This window comes from Venturia canescens, chromosome 9 (assembly GCF_019457755.1).
Source record: "Venturia canescens isolate UGA chromosome 9, ASM1945775v1, whole genome shotgun sequence".
NCBI lineage: Eukaryota > Metazoa > Arthropoda > Insecta > Hymenoptera > Ichneumonidae > Venturia > Venturia canescens.
In genome coordinates, this window is record NC_057429.1 from 2681410 (window position 1) to 2702443 (window position 21034).

Sequence of the window (21034 nt, forward strand, 5' to 3'; positions counted from 1 at the left end):
CAGTTCTAGACAAGCACTGATTATTATTGGGATGAACAATTTAAACGGAAAGTGATGGGCCGGAAAAGTACTTTTAACACCTATTTAAACATAATTTGTATCGATCCAATCGACGTTGAATTTTGTGAATAATACCAGAGGATCCTGAAAGTCTGAGAAGAATTGATTTTCTTTTAAGTCTCTGCCACCATAGAGTAATAAATGACTAGCTTTCAAGTGATTTTTTTTGGATTTAAAAGCTTCTTAGAAGAATTTAATAATGTCAAAATTTGAAGTTACTAATAAAATACTTGTCCACCGATTGATATCATACATTTTAATGCTGCACATAATTCAAGTGATAACTTTTTTCAATTCATTAGAAAATACTTGGCCTCGAATTAATATAATAAATTTTAATGCCGCACGTAAATTAGATGGAATTTTTTTCAGTTGTCATATTCAAGAAATAAAGTGACAGATACGCTGCATGTTGAAGTAAATCAAATAGTGTAATTTAGTATGTCTCCATGGTTATACACAGACAAAATATTTGATCACATCCAGAAATGATCAGGCGTAGACTCACAGGCATGGATTTTTCAATCCATAATGCCAATCGTAAACATTGTCTGAAAATACTCAATATACATGTCGCCTCATCATGTTGTCAAACTTAAGAGGTGTTCATTGCATTTCAAAGATACAAATTTTGATATCACGAAAAATAAGCAACCAATGACTCATTGAAATGAATTTCCAAATTCATCATGCAACAATTCAAGTGAATGTCTATGTATTTAAATGGCCCAAAGATTTTTTAAAACTTGGGTTTATAAACAAGCAATCATGAAAAGTTTTTGTTATGAATTTTCCAATTTATTGAAATCGATATGAGGAAATAGAAATACGAATGTCACTCGAATTGTCTAGAGAATGAATAGAAATTGGTATGGATATACTGTAAGGTGAGGAGGTGGGAAAAAGGGTCCGGTGAACACAGCCAAACGAAATGAAATAAAATATGACAACAATACATTGAATTAGACACTTACTTGACCAAAGTTTTTCATAATTTATTTGCATTCATTTACATACAACCACGCATATTTTTTCTATAATGTAATAACACAACATAAAATTTCTGTTTGGAAAGAACGTTTGAGAGGTTATAATGAGCGAAAGCTTTTTTTCTCACATAACTCCCGTTGAAAATTTTTAAAGAACCTGAACCGGGATTGCAACAGAATTATGTCATAAATAAACGTAAAACCAAAGAATTTGTACAAGGAGAAATTTCCCAATACTAATCTATGTCCTATATAAAAAATACTCGCGAACCGATTGCGATGAGGGTAAACTAATAACCCACATGGTTTTCACAAAATTTGCATAACACTTTTTTTATAGTCATATAAGAATTTTGTATCGAATTCATACAGCTCGTACTGTTTATCCGAAATTTTATCATTTAGATCGCTGTTGCTATTAATTTGCTCGTGCCATCAAAACTGACAGATGGTTGAACAATATATCACGCCAAAGTCACTATATGTCTGGTTTCCTTAATACTGCATGTATGAAACCACATACCACTATTTTTAATAAAATAAATAGATATTGAACACTTTATTAGATGAAAAATATTTTTTTTTCACCCCGCACTTCGTAATGTCGAAAATCCGTTTGTTATAACATCAAAAACTGACGGCTGACTGATGGCATTGTATATATATATATATATGTACTGTGACGATTTTTTTATTTTGACTAAAGGAGATGAACGAAAATTAAGAGATGACACAAATGTCCTCCCGTCCGTTTCGTTCGATGCTTCGGCCACGCAACGATTCCGCAAAGATTTCTGTGGGACCTTGTTAAGAGAAAAAGAATATTTGATTTATTTGTCGATTTAATTATTCCATGTAAATCGGGAGAGTCGAATTCGAATTAGGAGAAAGGCCAATCGTCGTTGACAATGTATTTCGAGCAGGACTCATGCGTTTGGCTGTCTTCCCGTGAGAAATGGAACAAGGGAAAGATTCGAAGAAGGACGAGAACATCTAACGTCGGCGTACTTCGAGCAGGGCTCGTACGCATCAACACAATTACACCACACCGCCACACACACAAACAGGGTGGTCACTGTAGAACGTTCCCGAAGGTCCGGGAAATTCGAAATTTGCAACGATCGAGAAGTGATCTACATCGATATTGCGCAGGGGAGTCCCGTTAAAAGGGGCGTCAGACCCTATAAAATTGGAGGATTTTTATCCCGTAATTAAAAATGTGACTCGGAACAATTACTCTTTTGTCATTGCTCATATTGTAATCATCGATATTCTTGGGCCAGGGGTTATTTTTTTTTGTAACATCGAGAGATAAATAAATGTTCCCGCGAAAATTCGGGGCCCCGTCTAATGCCCGTTAGAGAGAATAGATGCGACGCACCTGTTACTGGACAGTGGAAAATTGGGGAAAGAGGGGCGATAACGCGCTGCGTAACGAGGATCGATATCCTCAGATTTTCGGGGAGTATCGAGCGGATCAGACGTGCGATCTTGGGGAATCAGTCACACACGCCGTAAGTCCAACCTTTCGTTGCTCGTTTCGGTCGGTGGACTCTTATTCGAATCGAATTTTCCCGTGGGATAATTGATATTATTTCATCACATTTTATCTTGTGATTTTGCCCGGTCTAGTAATTTGAAGTCTCGAGAAAACGTGTTACGGCGGCGGTTCTACCCCGTATAAAGTCGGCTTTCATTTTCCCTGTAACCCGCGTTCTGATAACTCGGGATAGAAAAGTAAAGTTGGATAAATTCTTAGTTGCGTGGCCGTACTCGGAAATCTCAAAATTTAGTGTAATAATAGTTCGAGAAAAGTCGTGGGAAAGAGTCGGGAAGAAGCGTAGAAGTGTGAGTGAGAAGGAATGAGTGGATCGGGATTGCGAACGCGTGTGACGGGTAATAGCTCGGCTGAGTAACCGAATATCGGGGGCTCAGTAATTTTATTCATCACGTAATTAATTGTCATCGTATTCCATCTTTAACGAATTTCTGACCACGAGTAGAACCGTGACAGAAAATACGAGCTCGTGATAGATTGTAGTGAGTGTAGGCTCCCGATCGATTGTGTGTGAAGATTGTCGTGTGAGTTCGCGACTTTTTCTCCCGTCTTCATTTTGCGGTCCTCCCGGTAAATTCTCATCGAGATTTAATTATTGTAATTTTGAAAAGTGATTGTTAAATAATAATTAAGATATCATCCATTTAACAATTTTTGGTTTTGCCAGTTATTCTCCCGGTCACCCCGCCCATTCCGCTGCAAGCCAAGCCGGCAAATCATCATTTCCCTCCGATCATACTATGTCACTTCGGTGGCTGGCGCCCACGAGAATAAGAACTGTTCTCGAAAACATAAAATAGTATGAGCGGAAGAATTTGATTTTGTGGCACTTGAAAAATCGGTCACAGTACAAACCATGTGTCAGTTTTTGATCGCATGAACAGAGTTTCGACATTACGAAGTGCGTGGCGGGATAAATAAAAAAATAATTTTCGTCATCTAAAGAAGTGCATATTACTATTTATTTTATTAAAATTTGTGATATATTAAACCGGTATCAAAGCGGCCGCGTAAATGTAGTCTGTGATGTGTGTGTGAAAACGAATATAAAAAATGCGCGATGCATATGTCAACGAAACTTTTCAAGATTTCATTATTTCGTTCGATTGGAAATAAGTGTTGACTGAAATAATCCTTCAATTAAACCAGATTACGAGAAATATTGTCCAGTGCGAATATATCGTCACTGGCGTGGTTATATATCATGTGTAAATAGGTTATACATACGAATAAATAGAACAAAAACACACGGAATTGTTAGAATGATATTAGAAACTTTACTTGAATAAATGTTATCTAATTTATTTCTTGTGTCATCATTATTTTTAAACATCCCCATATTTCGCTTGATATTCAGTTTGGCTCTGCCCTCTCCGATCCTTGTTTTCACCCCATCAGTTTGCAGAGGATCGATACATATTATTAATTCGTTCCATAATATGTGTCCTATGATTTTCTACTCCTTCTTCATGATGATTGTGGTAACATGATTCGAGAGGTTTCTAACCATAATCTTGAATTGCACATTTTGTAAATCAGATTTTCAAAAAAATTTCTGGTCTTGGTATACTGGGTAGTTATTCTTTTCCCATTAGGTCTGTCGAGTGATAAATTTGGAAACTAACTACAAATATGGAATTATTATAAAAAAAATTCATTCCGATAAGTCTACAGTTGCTCAGTTTTGGATGTGATCAAATATAATGCCTACCAACATCCCCAGAAACTTACAGAATTTCTGAATGCAATGTGCGCTATGTCATTTTAATGGGACATCATGACTTTTGACAACTTTTCATTATAATGCTGTAGATTCGGATCATTGAAATACAGCGAAAATCTGCAAACTATACAATTTATATACTGTGCCATTCATTTTACATTTTGACTCTAACCGTAACATATATATGAAGTAAAAAATTGATTATAAAAGTCTTCAGTTGCTCATTTATGGATAGATTTGAAATTGCTGTCTTCGAAGCTCATTGCGCAGATACATTAAATCGCAGCAGATACCTGCGAACTCTGAAATTTCTGTGGATAAATATATAAGCTACGGATCACCCCTTATCTTTGATTATGGTAATATGTAATGGAACTTGGTTCAGCAAGTTTTTAAGTGCTTCTTTTCAAATAGTATTGAAGTTTGTATGACTGATATACAGCGAATACTTCTAAACTTTGATATTTCTATGTTGCAGCATGTGTGCCAATCATTCAAATCATTTACTCCAACCATATCATGTAATCTAGAAAATTCATTACAAAAGTCTTCAGCTTTTCTAAATACTTCAATGTTCCTTTTTCTATTCCTTTCTGAGTTTTCGAATTTCTAAATTCATTTCTAAATTGTCCTGAAATGGTTTTCCTTCAAAACCAATGCAGGTACGTTAAACGTCTTTGAATTCTGTTGCTCTGTTGAATAAAGTTCGCTTAGTTTTTTTTGCTGCTTTGAGTTCTGGCATAATAAATGTTAGAAGTTTACGGGTACTTTTTTTCAGCAACTATCAAACTGTGGATATTTGAACCTCAGCGGCCGCTTGCAAACTTTGGAAATATATTTCATTGGGGGCACGTTTTGCATGAGACGAAATCTCTAGATTCAGAATGCAAAAGCGACATTTAAAGTAGGCAAATCTGTTGGATTTTTCGTGTCTTGAATTTGATCTATCTTTCATTTGAATTTTGAAGAAAAGGGATAAATAAAATCTGTTCTATTAAGGAAATCTTTACGTCAGTTCTTTCTTGGTATGAAGACTTGGAAAAAATCGCCAAAGGCCACGGACAGACCGGTGACGAAATATTTCCAGTACAATTTTGACGAAAAATAGATCTTTTTTCACGGAAACCAACGTTATAAGCCGAAAATCATATTACAGCCCACGAAACGCATTTCTTCACACTCTTGGGTTCCTAATACACAAAACAGATTAGAAAACAAGGGGGAATATCAGCGACGTGCAAGAACAAACCAGTGCCGAAATATTTCCAGTATAATTTTGACGAAAAATCGGTCTTTTTTCGGGGAAACCAACGTTATGAGCCGAAAATCATATCTCGGCCTCCAACCCACTTTCCACCGTGCTCTTGGATTCCTAATAGACAAAGCATAGTAGGAGACAAGGGGAAAAATCACCGAAGTCCAAGAACAAACCTGTGCCGAAATATTTTCAGTAAAATTTTGACGAAAAATAGGTCCTTTTTCGTGGAAACCAACGTTATAAGCCCTCAACCCGCTTTCTACCGTTCTCTTGGGTTCCCAATAAGCATAGCATATTAGAGTAGAAGAAAAAAAATCGCCCAAATCCATGGACAGACCTGTGACGGAATATTTTTTGGACAATGTTGACGAGAAATTTGTTGTTTTTCGTGGAAACCAACGTTATAAGCCGAAAATCATATTACGGCCCACAACACGCATTTCTTCATGCTCTTAGGTTCCCAATAGACAAAACATACTAGAAGACGAGGAGAAAAATCACCAAAGTCCAAGACCAAACCAGTGCCTAAATATTTTCAGTACAATTTTGAAGAAAAATTGGTCTTTTACGTGGAAACCAAACCAACATTATAAACCGAAATTAATTTCTCGGGCCTCATCCCGGATTCCTCCATGCTGTTGAGTTCCTAATAGGCATAACATATTAGAGTATAAGAGAAAAATCGCCAAAGTTCAAGGGCAGACTTGTGACGAAATATTTTCACTACAATTTTTACGGAAAATTGGTTTTACATGGTGGAAACCAACTTTATAAGCCGAACATCATACCCAGGGAAAATAAGCTTGTGAAAAGTACATTGATGGTCCCTCATTTGCTGATAATTTCATGAAAAAGATTATCCCATAATAAAATGTTCTTATTAGAATGGAATCTATAAAAATGTACTAAGCAAATAATTCATAGAAATTTAAACTAAAATCCTATAACCGTCATAACATAAATGAGGAACTTTTGAGAAAAAAGGCGTGATATCAAACCATAAACTTCCCCTTGGGAAAAAAAAAGTTGGGACAAGTACATTGATGGTCCCTTGTTTCTGGATGACAGAAAAAAGATTCAGAACCAGGAAAAAAATTCTATAGAAATAATAAACGAAAAATTGAAAAGTTCAAAAAAATTCAACAATAAAAACAATCGAAAAAAATTCTGTAAAGAAAAATAAAAATTTTCAAAAAAATTCATAAATATTGAACAAATTGAAAAATGTACTATCCAAGTTACATGCAGTATAAAAATGTATGATATCAATTAGAGGCCAAGTTTTTATTGATAATTTGGAATATTTATTGAACAAATCGGAAACTTTAATTGAAACTCATGATAATTATTTTCAAGCAAAAAGTTAATGAAAAAAAAGTCATAACGGAAGTTACGTGCAGTACTAAAATGTATTATATCAATTCAAGGTCAAGTATTTATCAGTTATTCGAAATATTATCTCCGGCGACAAATGAGCGTTGAGAATCCTTGTCGGGCTCACAAAGTTTTATAAAAATTACTAAAAAATTAATGGAAATGAAATCTTTAACCCTAGAACGCATGACTGGGGTGTGAGCTCACCCCACGCGAACTTCAAACTACGCTCCCGTCTTAACAAGCGACATTATCGACTGATTTTTTAATATATAAATTAGTTTTACCGTACATCATTCTTTTCGTTATAAAAAAAACGAAGAAAATGGTGTAGGATAAAGTCAGTTTAGCATCGTAGGACCGGATTTATAAGCAGAAAAAGAGTGGGGTGCGTTCAAACCCCCGTCATGAGGTTGAGGGTATGAAAAAAGGCACATGAGGTGTAGGGTTAAAAATTCACATGAAAGTCATTCGTTACTTCAACAAGGTACACACTTTAAAGAATCGATTCCCCTCCGATTTTCAGGATCCCCTGGTATTATTCACAACATTCAACTTCGATTGGATCGGTACAAATTATGTTCAAATACGTCTTAAACGTACTTGTCCGGCCCATCACTTTTTATTCAAATTGCTCATTCTAAAACAAATCAAAAACAAAGTTAATGCATGTGTTGATATTAAGGAACAGTAATTCCCGAGAAAATAATTTTCCTTCGAATCGCTCTTGTCAAAATGAAACGAAAATGAAAGATAAAGTTAATTAATCGATTTATATCATATGAAGTCAGAATTCACAACAAAATAATTTTTCTCCAAATTCCAGAAATCCACGTGTCGTACTCGACTAGTGGTATTTATCAAAATGTGTACGTGACTGAAAAAAAAACATTGCATGGCTGAGTAGGTTCGAAAATTTCTTGTAATGTGCCTGATTATTTCTCATTTTCAATGGTTCTTACCGAATGGTATGTGTTCACTGAAGAAAATGAGAAGTGGATATTGCTATACGAACTAGCGAACAATCAAGTTCAAATTACTTGGAGATATTATTTTTATTTCTATCCATTTTATTATACTTGTCATTTTAGAGCAGCCCTGATTTGTTTTAGAATGAGCAATTTGAATAAAAAGTGATGGGCCAGACAAGTACGTTTAAGACGTATTTGAACATAATTTGTACCGATCCAATCGAAGTTGAATGTTGTGAATAATACCAGGGGATCCTGAAAATCGGAGGGGAATCGATTCTTTAAAGTGTGTACCTTGTTGAAGTAACGAATGACTTTCATGTGAATTTTTAACCCTACACCTCATGTGCCTTTATTCATACCCTCAACCTCATGACGGGGGTTTGAACGCACCCCACTCTCTTTCTGCTTATAAATCCGGTCCTACGATGCTAAACTGACTTTATCCTACACCATTTTCTTCGTTTTTTTTATAACGAAAAGAATGATGTACGGTAAAACTAATTTATATATTAAAAAATCAGTCGATAATGTCGCTTGTTAAGACGGGAGCGTAGTTTGAAGTTCGCGTGGGGTGAGCTCACACCCCAGTCATGCGTTCTAGGGTTAATGATTTCATTTCCATTAATTTTTTAGTAATTTTTATAAAACTTTGTGAGCCCGACAAGGATTCTCAACGCTCATTTGTCGCCGGAGATTATATTTCGAATAACCGATAAATACTTGACCTCGAATTGATATAATACATTTTAGTACTGCACGTAACTTCCGTTATGACTTTTTTTTCATTAACTTTTTGCTTGAAAATAATTATCATGAGTTTCAATTAAAGTTTCCGATTTGTTCAATAAATATTCCAAATTATCAATAAAAACTTGGCCTCTAATTGATATCATACATTTTTATACTACATGTAACTTGGATAGTACATTTTTCAATTTGTTCAATATTTATGAATTTTTTTGAAAATTTTTATTTTTCTTTACAGAATTTTTTTCGATTGTTTTTATTGTTGAATTTTTTTGAACTTTTCAATTTTTCGTTTATTATTTATATAGAATTTTTTTCCTGGTTCTGAATCTTTTTTCTATGTCATCCAGAAACAAGGGACCATCAATGTACTTGTCCCAACCTTTTTTTCCCAAGGGGAAGTTTATGGTTTTTGATTCTATTGACACTTTAAAAAATAGATACAGATTAGTTTTTTTTAAATATAATGTTCTTTCAAGATTTGTGAAATTTTTTTCGAATTCTTCTGTATTTTTTTTATAAAATAATTTTTTTTACTTTTTTTTTAAATTTTTTTCAGTTTTTTTATGGATGGAATTATCAGCAAACGAGGGACCATCAATGTACTTGTTTCAACCTTTTTTTTCCTAGGTTTAATTTACACAAATTAAACCTAATAATACTCCTTTACTTGCTTAGTAAATTTTTTTTTCTACAGTAAAAAGAGAATTATCAATTACTCAGTCCAAGAATCCCTGTTCCTGTTCTTTTCTCATTTGTTCTCGAAAAGATGGCATATTGCTCTCATCAAAATCAAATTATTTTTTCTTTACTTCATATTTTGCTATAATACAAACAAAAATACCACAATCGTGGTTATTAGTTTGGCAAGGGACATCCAGTCTAGATATTAGTTTCCACGTCCTCTCATTACCGATTACTTTCCTCTCTCTAGCCTCTTGCAAAAGGTTTTGTCTAATCGTCTCCATACTTTTAACATTATCTCCCATCAAGCTGTTATAAAAACTAATAGTGCTGGCAACCATATCGATGATTACGAGACACCAATGGTTCCTAAGATTTATCGGAATCACCACGGTTTCAAACGTAAAAATATTGACTTTCCGGGTCCATTTCTTAACCGCACAATGCTTTCCTTTGCGAATACGAGAGAAAAAAAATTGTTGAAAGCATAAAACTTTCCATCTTCCTTCAACGAATCATTTTTGTATTTTCGAATCAATTCGAATTATTCGTTCATCATCTCGTCATTCAGCCAGTTTCTTTCCGTTAGAGTTCGTAAAGCGATAGACACTCGTTTTCTCGTTTTTGTTCCGTCCTCGCCTTTTCTCTCGATGTATTGTGTCGCTGAGTATCTTCCTTTAATCTCTCCATTTTCCTTATCGCCTTCAGCCTGCTCATTTCGTCCGGATTCGCTGATTACATCTTCCATTGGAATATTAAGAGCATCGTGGATCGGGGATATCAGTGGTGATACTGCAAATTCCCGTTGTATTGCATTATGGAAATGGCTCTTCACGAGAAGGCGTTGAACATCTTCCTCCTCACGCGTTTCATTGTTCTCCTTTTCCCCGTCTTTTTCCTACTTTCGTATTCCATCGTTCTCGTTTTTTCCTTGTTCTTCCTCCTCCTTTTCCTCTCCTTCCTTGAATTCCCATGTGAACTCCCCAACCTTCCAATTATTCCATTCCTGTTTCATCCGATCATTCCTTTTTAGAAAGACTATGGCGGGAACCCTGAAATATTCCTCTATCTGGGGAAAAAAATGATGACGAGCGAGCAAGTGAAGGACAACGTCACGGCTTGATTTTCACGTATCTTCCATTTCGATCTTTTGGAGCGTCCAGTCTGTTTGTACCGCCTCGTCTTTCTTTATTTTTCCCGTCTGCGTTGACACATTTTTCAGTCTTCTTTTAAACGCCGATTTTCCTTTTACTGCAGTGACGACGACGTCATCGTTGTCCGTGTTCATTATCTCCTCGACAACCCCCACCTCGTCATGCTCCGACATCCAACTTCCCTTTTCCTCTCCTGTTTGTTGCGAAAAGTTTTTTGTGGCACCAACATTCGGTTTGGGTAGTTTTCTCCATTGTTTCTCCTATTTCCAATCATATTTTTGTCATTGATTTACTGTTTTTCTTGCGTATTTTTTCATGCTCATTATTTTCTTCATGCCTAAACATTCATTTTTACCTAATTTTGTCTCCTATAGTATCCTTAATCCTTTTAATTATGTCTTTTAAATTACTACTTTTTGTGACCTGTCAATCGAACGAAAGTCCGCCATTGAGTGGGTCAGGATGACGACGACCGTTGTCGTTCAAATTCGGCCGTTACTACACAAGTTCGGCTGTTTTGAGCGCCACTCGCCGAGTACGGATTTTTCGAGAACTGAATTTTAGAGCCATAATGACAACATTCAAAATGTTAACATTTTTATTATCGGAAATATGTTTTTCGTGTTCCAGGGTATCCCTAGAGTGAGATGGAGTATGACACAGCTTGTTTTGTGCATAACTTCCTGCTTTTTAATGATTTGACTAACGTAAATCCGTTTTTTAACTCCCGACTGCCCGCAGGGCCAAAAGACGGGAGTTATGCGTTTCACTGCGATCAGTGGGTGGGGGGATATTCCTTTGTCGCCAGTTTTCTCGAAAACGGTGATAGTTGTCTTAACCAATTTTGTGCTTGTCCTTCTGTGAGTGGCAGAGAGTGTTCTAAAGCAAATTTAATCAAAATCTATTGAATATTTTCCTTTTTAATTGATATTTACGCTATACTGAGTTTAAATATATCGCATCATATTCGACTATCGACTACTTCACGCTGTTCTGGATCGCCTTTCATTCAGCTCTCAGCTATTAGCGATCCGCACTACCGATGGCGGCGCTCGTGTCCCACGGAAATATGGCGCTATTGAAGTGCAATTTTGACAACAATTATGCATGATTTTTATTAGTTTTTTTTCCTAAATTATTTCTGGAATTAACGACACGAATGCAAAAAAAATGCACCACTGATTTGTTACTCTTCCATTTTTTTTTCTATTACTCAACCCATGAATCGAGACGTCTGCTGTTTGTTGTGGACACTGCATGTGAAACGGAGAATGCAAGCTGATGCGAAGCTAATAAACAAATTAGGAAACTTGACAAAAGTGACTTAGTACTTGACTCAAACTTGACTTAGTACAACGTGTACAATTAATACGACGATCAAAAAAAAAAGACGACAAATTCATTAACTTTTTTTCATTCAATAAGACTGATTTGATGGTATTCTACAAAAAAAACAAAAAATAACGATTGATAGGCAAAATTAAAGGAAGAAAACTCCCGACTAAAAAAATTATATAGTGTATTGAAAAATATAGTGAAAACGAGAAAATATCATGTAAAATAATAATAAAAATTATTGGGACTGAGAAATCGTAGTGAACTTTAAAAAGTATGAAATAATAAATGTTTTAGTAAATAAAAATTATTGGGACTGAGAAATCGTAGTGAACTATGAATATTATGAAATAATAAATGTTTTAGTAATAAAAAAAATGAGTGTTCGGAAAAAACACTTTGTTAAAAAAAATGTCTAAAAAAAATTTATGTTATAAAAAACAACTTTGTAAAAAAATGTTAAAAAAAAAATTTGTGGTAGAAAAACAACTTTGTAAAAATAATGTTTTAAAAAAACATATAAAAAACTCCCGACTGAAAAATTGTATAGCGCATTTAAAATAAAACGAAGTCGAGAAAAAAATGACTGTTAGAAAAAAACAATATTGTAAAAAAAATGAGTGTTCGATAAAACAACTTTGTTAAAAAAAATGTTTGAAAAAAAGGTTTAAAAAAAATGTATGTTATAAAAAACAACTTTGTAAAAATAATGTTTTAAAAAAACATTTAAAAAACTCCCGACTGAAAAATTGTATAACGTATTTAAAATAAAACGAAGTCGAGAAAAAAATGAATGTTAGAAAAAAACAATATTGTAAAAAAAGTATATGCGTTTCCAGAAAATGATTTTTTCTTAAGAAAGTTGCAGTAAACTTTGAAAAGACTTAAATAAAAATAGATTAATAATAAGATAGATAAGAAACCATTTAATACAACTCCCTCGAGATTCGATTTTTATGGTTAATATCGATTGATGGTAGTTAAGTCATTTATATTTGAAAATAAAAATTTTAATATAGTAATTGTCGAAGTTGAATGATTGTACAAAGAATGAAGGTGATAATAAAACAAAAAATTTTACACACAAACAACTAAAATATGTTATAATCATAATGGAGTTTAATATTTGTCGGGAGAAGTCTCTAATCAAATCATTGAGTAAGAGTTAGAGACATCTCCCGACAAATATTAAACTCCATTATGATTATAACATATTTTAGTTGTTTGTGTGTAAAATTTTTTGTTTTATTATCACCTTCATTCTTTGTACAATCATTCAACTTCGACAAGTACTATATTAAAATTTTTATTTTCATATATAAATGACTTAACTACCATCAATCGATATTAACCATAAAAATCGAATCTTGAGGGGGTTGTATTAAATGGTTTCTTATCTATCTTATTATTAATCAAGAGACTCGGTAGAGTCTCGGGACAAGTACATTGACAGCTCTGTCGTCTGCTGGCCTGAGGCTCTCGCCGAGTATACTTTCTCTGAATAAAACGATTCGCCGTGGTGGGGGTAAAATTGGCACGTCATATTGTTCAAATACGAAACTCATAAGTCATCTGAGACTTTGAAAATTGAACTGGAGATTAATTAATAAATTCTCTTTCGATTCCGCCCAAAATGAGCATGATCGGTGGCGTAATTGTTGAGAAAAAACTTTGCACGGGCTCAAGATTATGCAAAAGTTACTGACACATTACGAGTTCGACGTATACGTATACGCGTTTTGACGTGAGTTAGTGGTAGTAGAGTTGTATCTCAACGCATTCTGATTGGCTCACTCCATCTGACAGACCACGTTTAAACTCCATAAACGTATCCACGGTCACACTCCATGAACGTAACCACGCTCAGACTTCGTCAACGTATATATGTACAACCATCTGTCAGTTTTTGATAGCATCATGAACAAACGTAGTTTCGACATAATAATCTATAACATAAATCTAATAACATAAATCTAGTCTGTGATCCGTGTGTTTTTGGGTGATGCAGATTTTATTATTTCGTTCGATTGGAAATAAGTATTAATAATTCCTTCAATTGAACCAGTGTGCGAGGGATATTGTCCAGTGTAAATATATCGTCAGATAAAGCATGGTTATATGTCATGTGTGTAATTAGATTATGTATACGAGTTCGCTTTGATAGTTTGTGTGTTAACGAATCAGCCGGCGTTTGACGTTACGAAGGCGCGACAAATGTAACGAACGTCCGTATAGTTGGTAAATAATATAAACTTTCTAAGTCAAATCAGTTAATCGAAAAGAGTTCTAAAAGTTCAAAGTTGTAAGGAAAAACGTGTGTCAACCTATAACCTCAAATTTTCTTTTTGATCTGAAATGACATGGTTGATAAATAATTACCCTAGCGGATTGTACGACCAGACATCGGTCGAAAAAAGTACAAAAACGACCGAAGTTCGACGATTTTCGATTGTTTTCGACCAATTTCAGTCGTTTTTGTACTTTTTTTGACCGATGCCTGGTCGTACAATCCGCTAGGGTAATAAAACAAAAACACACGGAACTGTTAGTATGATGTTAGAAACTTCAATTGAATAAATGTTTTCTAATTTATTTCTTGTGTCATCATTATTTTTGAATATTCCCATATTTTGCTTCCTATTGAGTTTGGCTCTGCTCTATCCGATCCTTGTTTTGACTCCATCGGTTTGCAGCGGATGGATACATATTATTAATTGGTTTCCTAATATGTGTCCTATGATTGTCTAATATTTCTTCATGCTGATTGTGGTAACGTAATTCAAGTGGTTTCCGACTATGATCATCAATCGCACATTTTGTATATCTGATTCTCAAAACAGTTTCTGGTGTTGATATAAGTGTAGTTATACTTTTTCCACCTGGTCTGTCGAGTAATAAATTTTGAAACTTGTTCCAAAAAGTCTTTGGATGTTTTTTTTTGCTGATAGTATGAAAAGTTGAATCTTCGGAATGCGGTAGGCAAACACAAATTTTGACAACAATACTTATGAAATAACGTGTATGTTGAGTATTCCTACTCCGCAAACTGCAAATGTGGAATTATTGGTGAAAACATTCATTACGATATGTCCACAGTTGCTCAGTTTTGGATGCGATTGAGTATAATGCCTGCCAACATCATGGAAACCTACAGAATTTCTAAATGTTATATGCGCTATGTCATTTTAATGGAACATCATGACTTTGAACAACTTTTCACTATAATACTATATAGATTTGGATCATTGAAATACAGCAAAAATTTGCAAACTATAAAATTTATATACTTTGCCATTCATTTTACTTTTTGACTCTCACTGCAACATAAATATGGAGTGAAAAATTCATTAGAAAAGTCTTCAGTTGCTCATTTATGCTTTGAAATTTGATTTGAAATTGCTGTTTTCCAAACTCATTGCGCAGATACATTGAATTGCAGCAGATAGCTGCGAACTTTGAAATTTCTGTGGATAAATATATGTGCTAAGTATCACCTCCTATCTTTAATTATGGTAATATTGAGTATTCTCACTTTGCAAACTACAAATGTGGAATTATTAGTGAAAAGATTCATTACGCTAAGTCTACAGTTGCTCAGTTTTGGATGCGATCAAATATAATGCCTGCTAACATCCATGGGAACATACAGAATTTCTGAATACAATATTCGCTATGTAATTTCAACATAACATCATGACTTTTACCAACTTTTCTCTATAATACTATAGATTTGGATTATTGAAATACAGCAAAAATCTGCGAATTCTAAAATTGATATACTGTGTCACGCATTTTACTTTTTAAAACTAACTGTAACATATATATGAAGTAAACACTCATCACAGAAGTCTTCAGTTGCTCATTTATGGATAGATTTTAAATTGCTGTCTTCAAAATTTATTGCGCAGATACATTGAATCGCAGCAGATACCTGCGAACTCTGAAATTTCTGTGCATAAATATGTGTGTTAAGTATCACCCCCTATCTTTGATTATGAGAATGAGTAATAGAACTTGGTTTAGTAAGTTTTAAAGTATTTCTTTTTAAATACTATTGAAGTTTGTATTACTGCGGTATGAAGCGAATACCTCCAAACTTTCATATTTTTGTGTCGCAGCATGTGTGCCAATCATTTAAATTCTTTACTCCAACCGTAACATGTAATCTCAAAAATTCATCACAAACGTCTTCAGCTTCTCAGTAGATATACAACACCGGTTCTGGATACTTTTTTGCTGAGTCATTGTCACGATGACGTCATCATCTAGAACCTTCTAGAACCTTCGATGACGTCATTTCGAATGTTCCAGAATGATGACGTCATCGATGACGTCATTTAAAAAAAAAAATAAAAAAAAATAAAAAAAATAATAAAAATTTTTTAAAATGACGTCATTTCGAATGTTCCAGAATGATGACGTCATTTCGAAATGAGACGTTCTTTCCTGTTTTACCGACTGAACGAAATATTCTATGAGACGTTCTGTTCTTTTTCCTGTTTTACCGACTGATTGATACGACATCATTTCGAACGTTCTGGAACGATTCGAACTGGATCCAACGGAAATGACCAATCAGATGATTTCGAATATTCCAGAATTATGACGTTATTGATGATTTCATTTCAAGATCATTTCGAAAGTTCTGGAACGATGACGTCATTTCGAATGTTCCAGAATGATGACGTCATCGATGACGTCATTTAAAAAAAAAATTAAAAAAAATAATAAAAATTTTTTAAAATGACATCATTTCGAATGTTCCAGAATGATGACGTCATTTCGAAATGAGACGTTCTTTCCTGTTTTACCGACTGAACGAAATATTCTATGAGACGTTCTGTTCTTTTTCCTGTTTTACCGACTGATTGATACGACATCATTTCGAACGTTCTGGAACGATTCGAACTGGATCCAACGGAAATGACCAATCAGATGATTTCGAATATTCCAGAATTATGACGTTATTGATGATTTCATTTCAAGATCATTTCGAAAGTTCTGGAACGATGACGTCATTTCGAATGTTCCAGAATGATGACGTCATCTCGAAATGAGACGCTCTTTCCTGTTTTACCGACTGAAAATTTTGGAAAAATGTTGGAACCGTAGATGTCGCAATTAATAGGAAGCCTGATAATAATACATTCCAAGAATTTCCAAATGTGATTGATGACGTCATCCTGATTTTTAAATTCTGGAAAATTATGTGTCAGAGTGGGGATGTATCCTATAAAAGGGATTTTTCCTTTATCGTCACTTTATGCTGAACACTTGAGCGATACCGTTAACAACAAGCCGAACAATGGAAGCCATTTTGGATTTGCAAGGTTTTAAGATGCCTATCAATAAATTCGTATTAAAAGAGCTGGCAGTCATTAAAATTTATCCCAGTGCGGAAGCTTACGAGGAGTTTGGATGCCTTCTAGTTAAGCCTCCATGTGAATGGGATAGTTTACCAGCCAAGTATAAGAGTCAAAATAAGTGGTGTGAACGCAACCATCATGGTATCCCATGGAATACCGGTGATATTCCTTATGATGAAGTGAAGAACGTATTTGACATTATTTTAAAAAATGTGAGTTTTCTTTATGTGAAAGGATTGGAAAAAAAGCAATGGATCACCGATATTATAGGAAATTCAAAGTTGATCATTAATATGGAGGATTTGGGTTGCCCCGCATTGCGAAAATTACCAGCACCAACATATCAGCATTACAAGTATCACAATGGGGTACGCGAATACAATTGTGCCTTTGAAAATGTTCAACGTTTGAAGGAATGGTATTTGAAGCATGGTGTTGAAAATTCATCATTTCCACGATCCTTAAGAATCTTCGCTACATTGGGAAGTCTGAGAGCAATGAAGACGGAGGATATCGCTTGTCTTCCTCAAGAATTTATTCTAACTTATGCATGGAAGGACATTGACGATGTATGGGACAGACTTGCTAAAGAATGGCGTATCGATGAGGATTTCATGCGTTATCGCCGATGTCGAAAACACCATCAAAAAACGGATACCGATGAATTCGATGGACCTATACCGTTAATCATAAATTGTCTCAAATGTCAATTTTTTTCTGAAAATCTGTATGATGAATAAAATATTTACATGTTTTCAAAATGTTTCCAAGTTTTTTTGAAATCTAACAATACTGCTTATAAAAAGAGATAAATATCAATTACTGATTAAGAAAGAAAATGACTCATCTTCATCTTCAAATATGACGTACTATAGTTCAGTCATGAGTCGCACTATAGAACAACGTAGCAGCGATAGTTCGAGCATGCTTGCAACATGATGCTCTGTGGAGTTAACCACGTGGAGAAAAAATAATTATTTATATTTTTCTGGGTTATCTAGTGACGCAAATATGTATAATCAAGTTTGCTCTATGATCCAAGAAAAAGTTTTGTATTATTACCTGCTTATTCAAATACGTTTATAACACATATTTTTCCGTAGTGGTGCGTCTTATCTCCTGTAACCTGATCTTCTTTTGCGTGATTCAGTGATGAGAGACCCACGAAATATGCATTACGCAATTATTAGTACTAATTGTTTAATATAATGTTTTATGCGAAGTACCCTTTATAAAAAATTTGTTGCATATGAATTTGTAAATAGTTATAATATTTGATAAAAAAAAGCTATGGAAATGCATCTGAACTTTAAATGATTATATATTGAATATTCTTACTGATCCATACTTTTGTAGAAACTTCAAGAACCATCTATCGTTAAGAAAATGTTCTATTATAAAAAATATCATTTTTTCCATTTGAAAACAATTTTTGATTGTGAGTATTCTATCACTTTTATCATTGAAAACATAATATACATTGTTTGTTCATATAATTTTTTACTTTGAATATTATTTTGAAATTTATTTATTAGAATGTTCTCGAGATTCTTATAGAAGTATATGAAGAGATTTCTAGAATTATTCAAACAATTTTGAAAACTATCTAAAGTAACCTATCATTTTACTTGATTCAAAGAAAACATTTTGTAAAGAAGTCTGTATATTTGTATTATAAACCAATGTAATGTTATAATTAATTTTTAAAAGAATTTATCGAGAATTTATATAAGTCGTATTTAAATCTTTCCCGAATCTATAAACATAAACATTTGAGCCTATATAAAACGACGCATCGACGAGTTGGACCCATCAATCGCTGAGAGTCACCGAACAATCCACGTCATCAATAAATCAAATTTCGTGAGTAATTTTTTAAAAGTCTTCCAACGTTAATTGTGCGGATTGTTAACTAAAAAATCATAAAAAGTGAAGTGTAAGAATATTCCATAATTAAATTTTTTATTCGAATTTCTTAAAGATCATGCAATCGTCAACCAACACCATAACCGTTTCGATCAACATACCGAAACCGTGGCTTTCGGCGTGCCCAAGAATGCTTTTGGAGAGTATCCTACGACGGGCGCTACGATCATACATCGTAGCAGATAACGATGTTTCTGTGAAAATCGCTGGGATTGAGGCCCAATTGATCGAAGGATATCACGGTGAATTTTGGTTTGTACCAAATAATTTCCTCAACGAGGAAAACGATGATGACGACGTCATCGTAGTCAACAACGAAGACGGCGACGACAATGTCATCGTAGTCAACAACGAAGACAGCGACGAAGACGATGATGACGACGACATCGTAGTCAACAACGAAGACGGCAACGACAATGTCATCGTAGTCAATGACGAAGACGATGATGACGACGTCATCGTAGTCAATAACGAAGACGACGACGAAGGAATCGTGGTCAACGGTGAAGACAACAACGACGACGTAGTTGTACTCAATTAATAATGGTGAGTAATTACATTTTTTTAAATTAAACTTCTGTCTGCAAACGTTTTTTTTTTCACACCTCATGTCTCTAAAACGTGGGTGGACCGTTTGCGTTTCATTCATTATTTCGCGAAAATTCAATTTTTTCATAATTTTTTCTATTCAACTGTCAACGAGTCAATGTTCTTGCTCAGACACGAACGGTTAAGAATTATAATTTCAATAAATTTTTCTAGAAATTAATGTATGTTTATGTTTTTTTGTTCAGTATTATCAACTGCGGATGGCTCGTACCACGATCGTCATTATCATCATGATCATGATTATGATGATCATCATCATCGTCATTCACAGAATCATCAAGAAAAAAATAAATATAAATGTTATTACAGAGTAATTTCTATTACAGAGTATTTTCTTGAATAAACGAACGATTTATAATTTCTTACGTTTTCTTTATTTTCCGCTGACCTGCCTCACTGTGGCTGTTCGATTGACGATACGTTTCACATTCTGACTCAGGAAATCATCATAACTAAAATATATCTAATTTCGAAACCTGATAAAATTCGAATGTGTTGGAATTGAAGAAGTAAAAAATTTTTCTCTCCAAATTTTTCAAAAATCCCATCGTTTTACAGTAATCTCAATCAATGTACTCGAGATTCCGCTGAAAAATATAAATGAATATATCGAAAAATCGAGGAGACAAAATGTTTTATCTCAACTCGCGACCCAGTTGAAAAATCAAGCGATTCAAAATACCAACGTTTTTCCAAAACGATGTAGCACCCGTAATAAAAGTCGTAGAGACTTTTCAAATACACCAAAGTAAAGCTAAATGCCTTCTCCTCAAAATACGCCTTGTTGCATTGAAATATCTAAACCAGCGGCGCAATAGTACTAAAAAGAATATGAGAACTTTATCGAAAACTTTTCCCCGGTAATATATGAGGCATTCCATGCGGTTTCGAACAGTCAAAAAGTTGACTTCTAACAATTAAAATTTTGTCAAATTTCTTAATTATATGAAAAAGAGACGTGTACATTCTTTCAGAATTTTTCGATCCCATTTTTCGAGTTTTTCAACTTTTGAAAATTTTCTAAATACCTTTATATTCTGAAAGTTTACGATCAAACCGAAAAATGTTTCAGACAGAAAAGTTGTAGTTTTACGTATATTTTGTGAAAAAATTTTTGTTTGATTTTTTTCGAGTTTAAAAAATGACTATTTTCATCAAAAATAGACGAATTTGAAGATTATAAAAAATGTTTATTTGATCACCACGATTCGATAAAACATCAATATTTAATTCAGAGCCAGAAACATGAGGTTTATACCATAAAACAGAAAAAATTA

General features: G+C 34.0%; 2 protein-coding genes across 3 annotated transcripts in view; one reads left to right on the top strand and one right to left on the bottom strand.

The window, feature by feature from the left end:
• The window catches only part of LOC122416455 (RUN domain-containing protein 1), a 580344-nt gene that overhangs the window by 68283 nt on the left and 491027 nt on the right, over positions 1–21034 (bottom strand). The gene's annotated exons all lie outside the window — the stretch shown is intronic.
• LOC122416459 (phosphopantothenoylcysteine decarboxylase subunit VHS3-like) lies at positions 19240–20034 on the top strand. Its single transcript, XM_043429439.1, has 2 exons — positions 19240–19694; positions 19943–20034. The coding sequence occupies exon 1, from the start codon at positions 19279–19281 to the stop codon at positions 19687–19689; it is 411 nt and encodes a 136-aa protein (XP_043285374.1). The 5' UTR covers positions 19240–19278; the 3' UTR covers positions 19690–19694; positions 19943–20034.

What these genes read in the sequence shown, in the direction of transcription:
- LOC122416459 (XM_043429439.1), top strand. Translation starts at nt 19,279, where the DNA reads ATGCTTTTGGAGAGTATCCTACGACGGGCGCTACGATCATACATCGTA.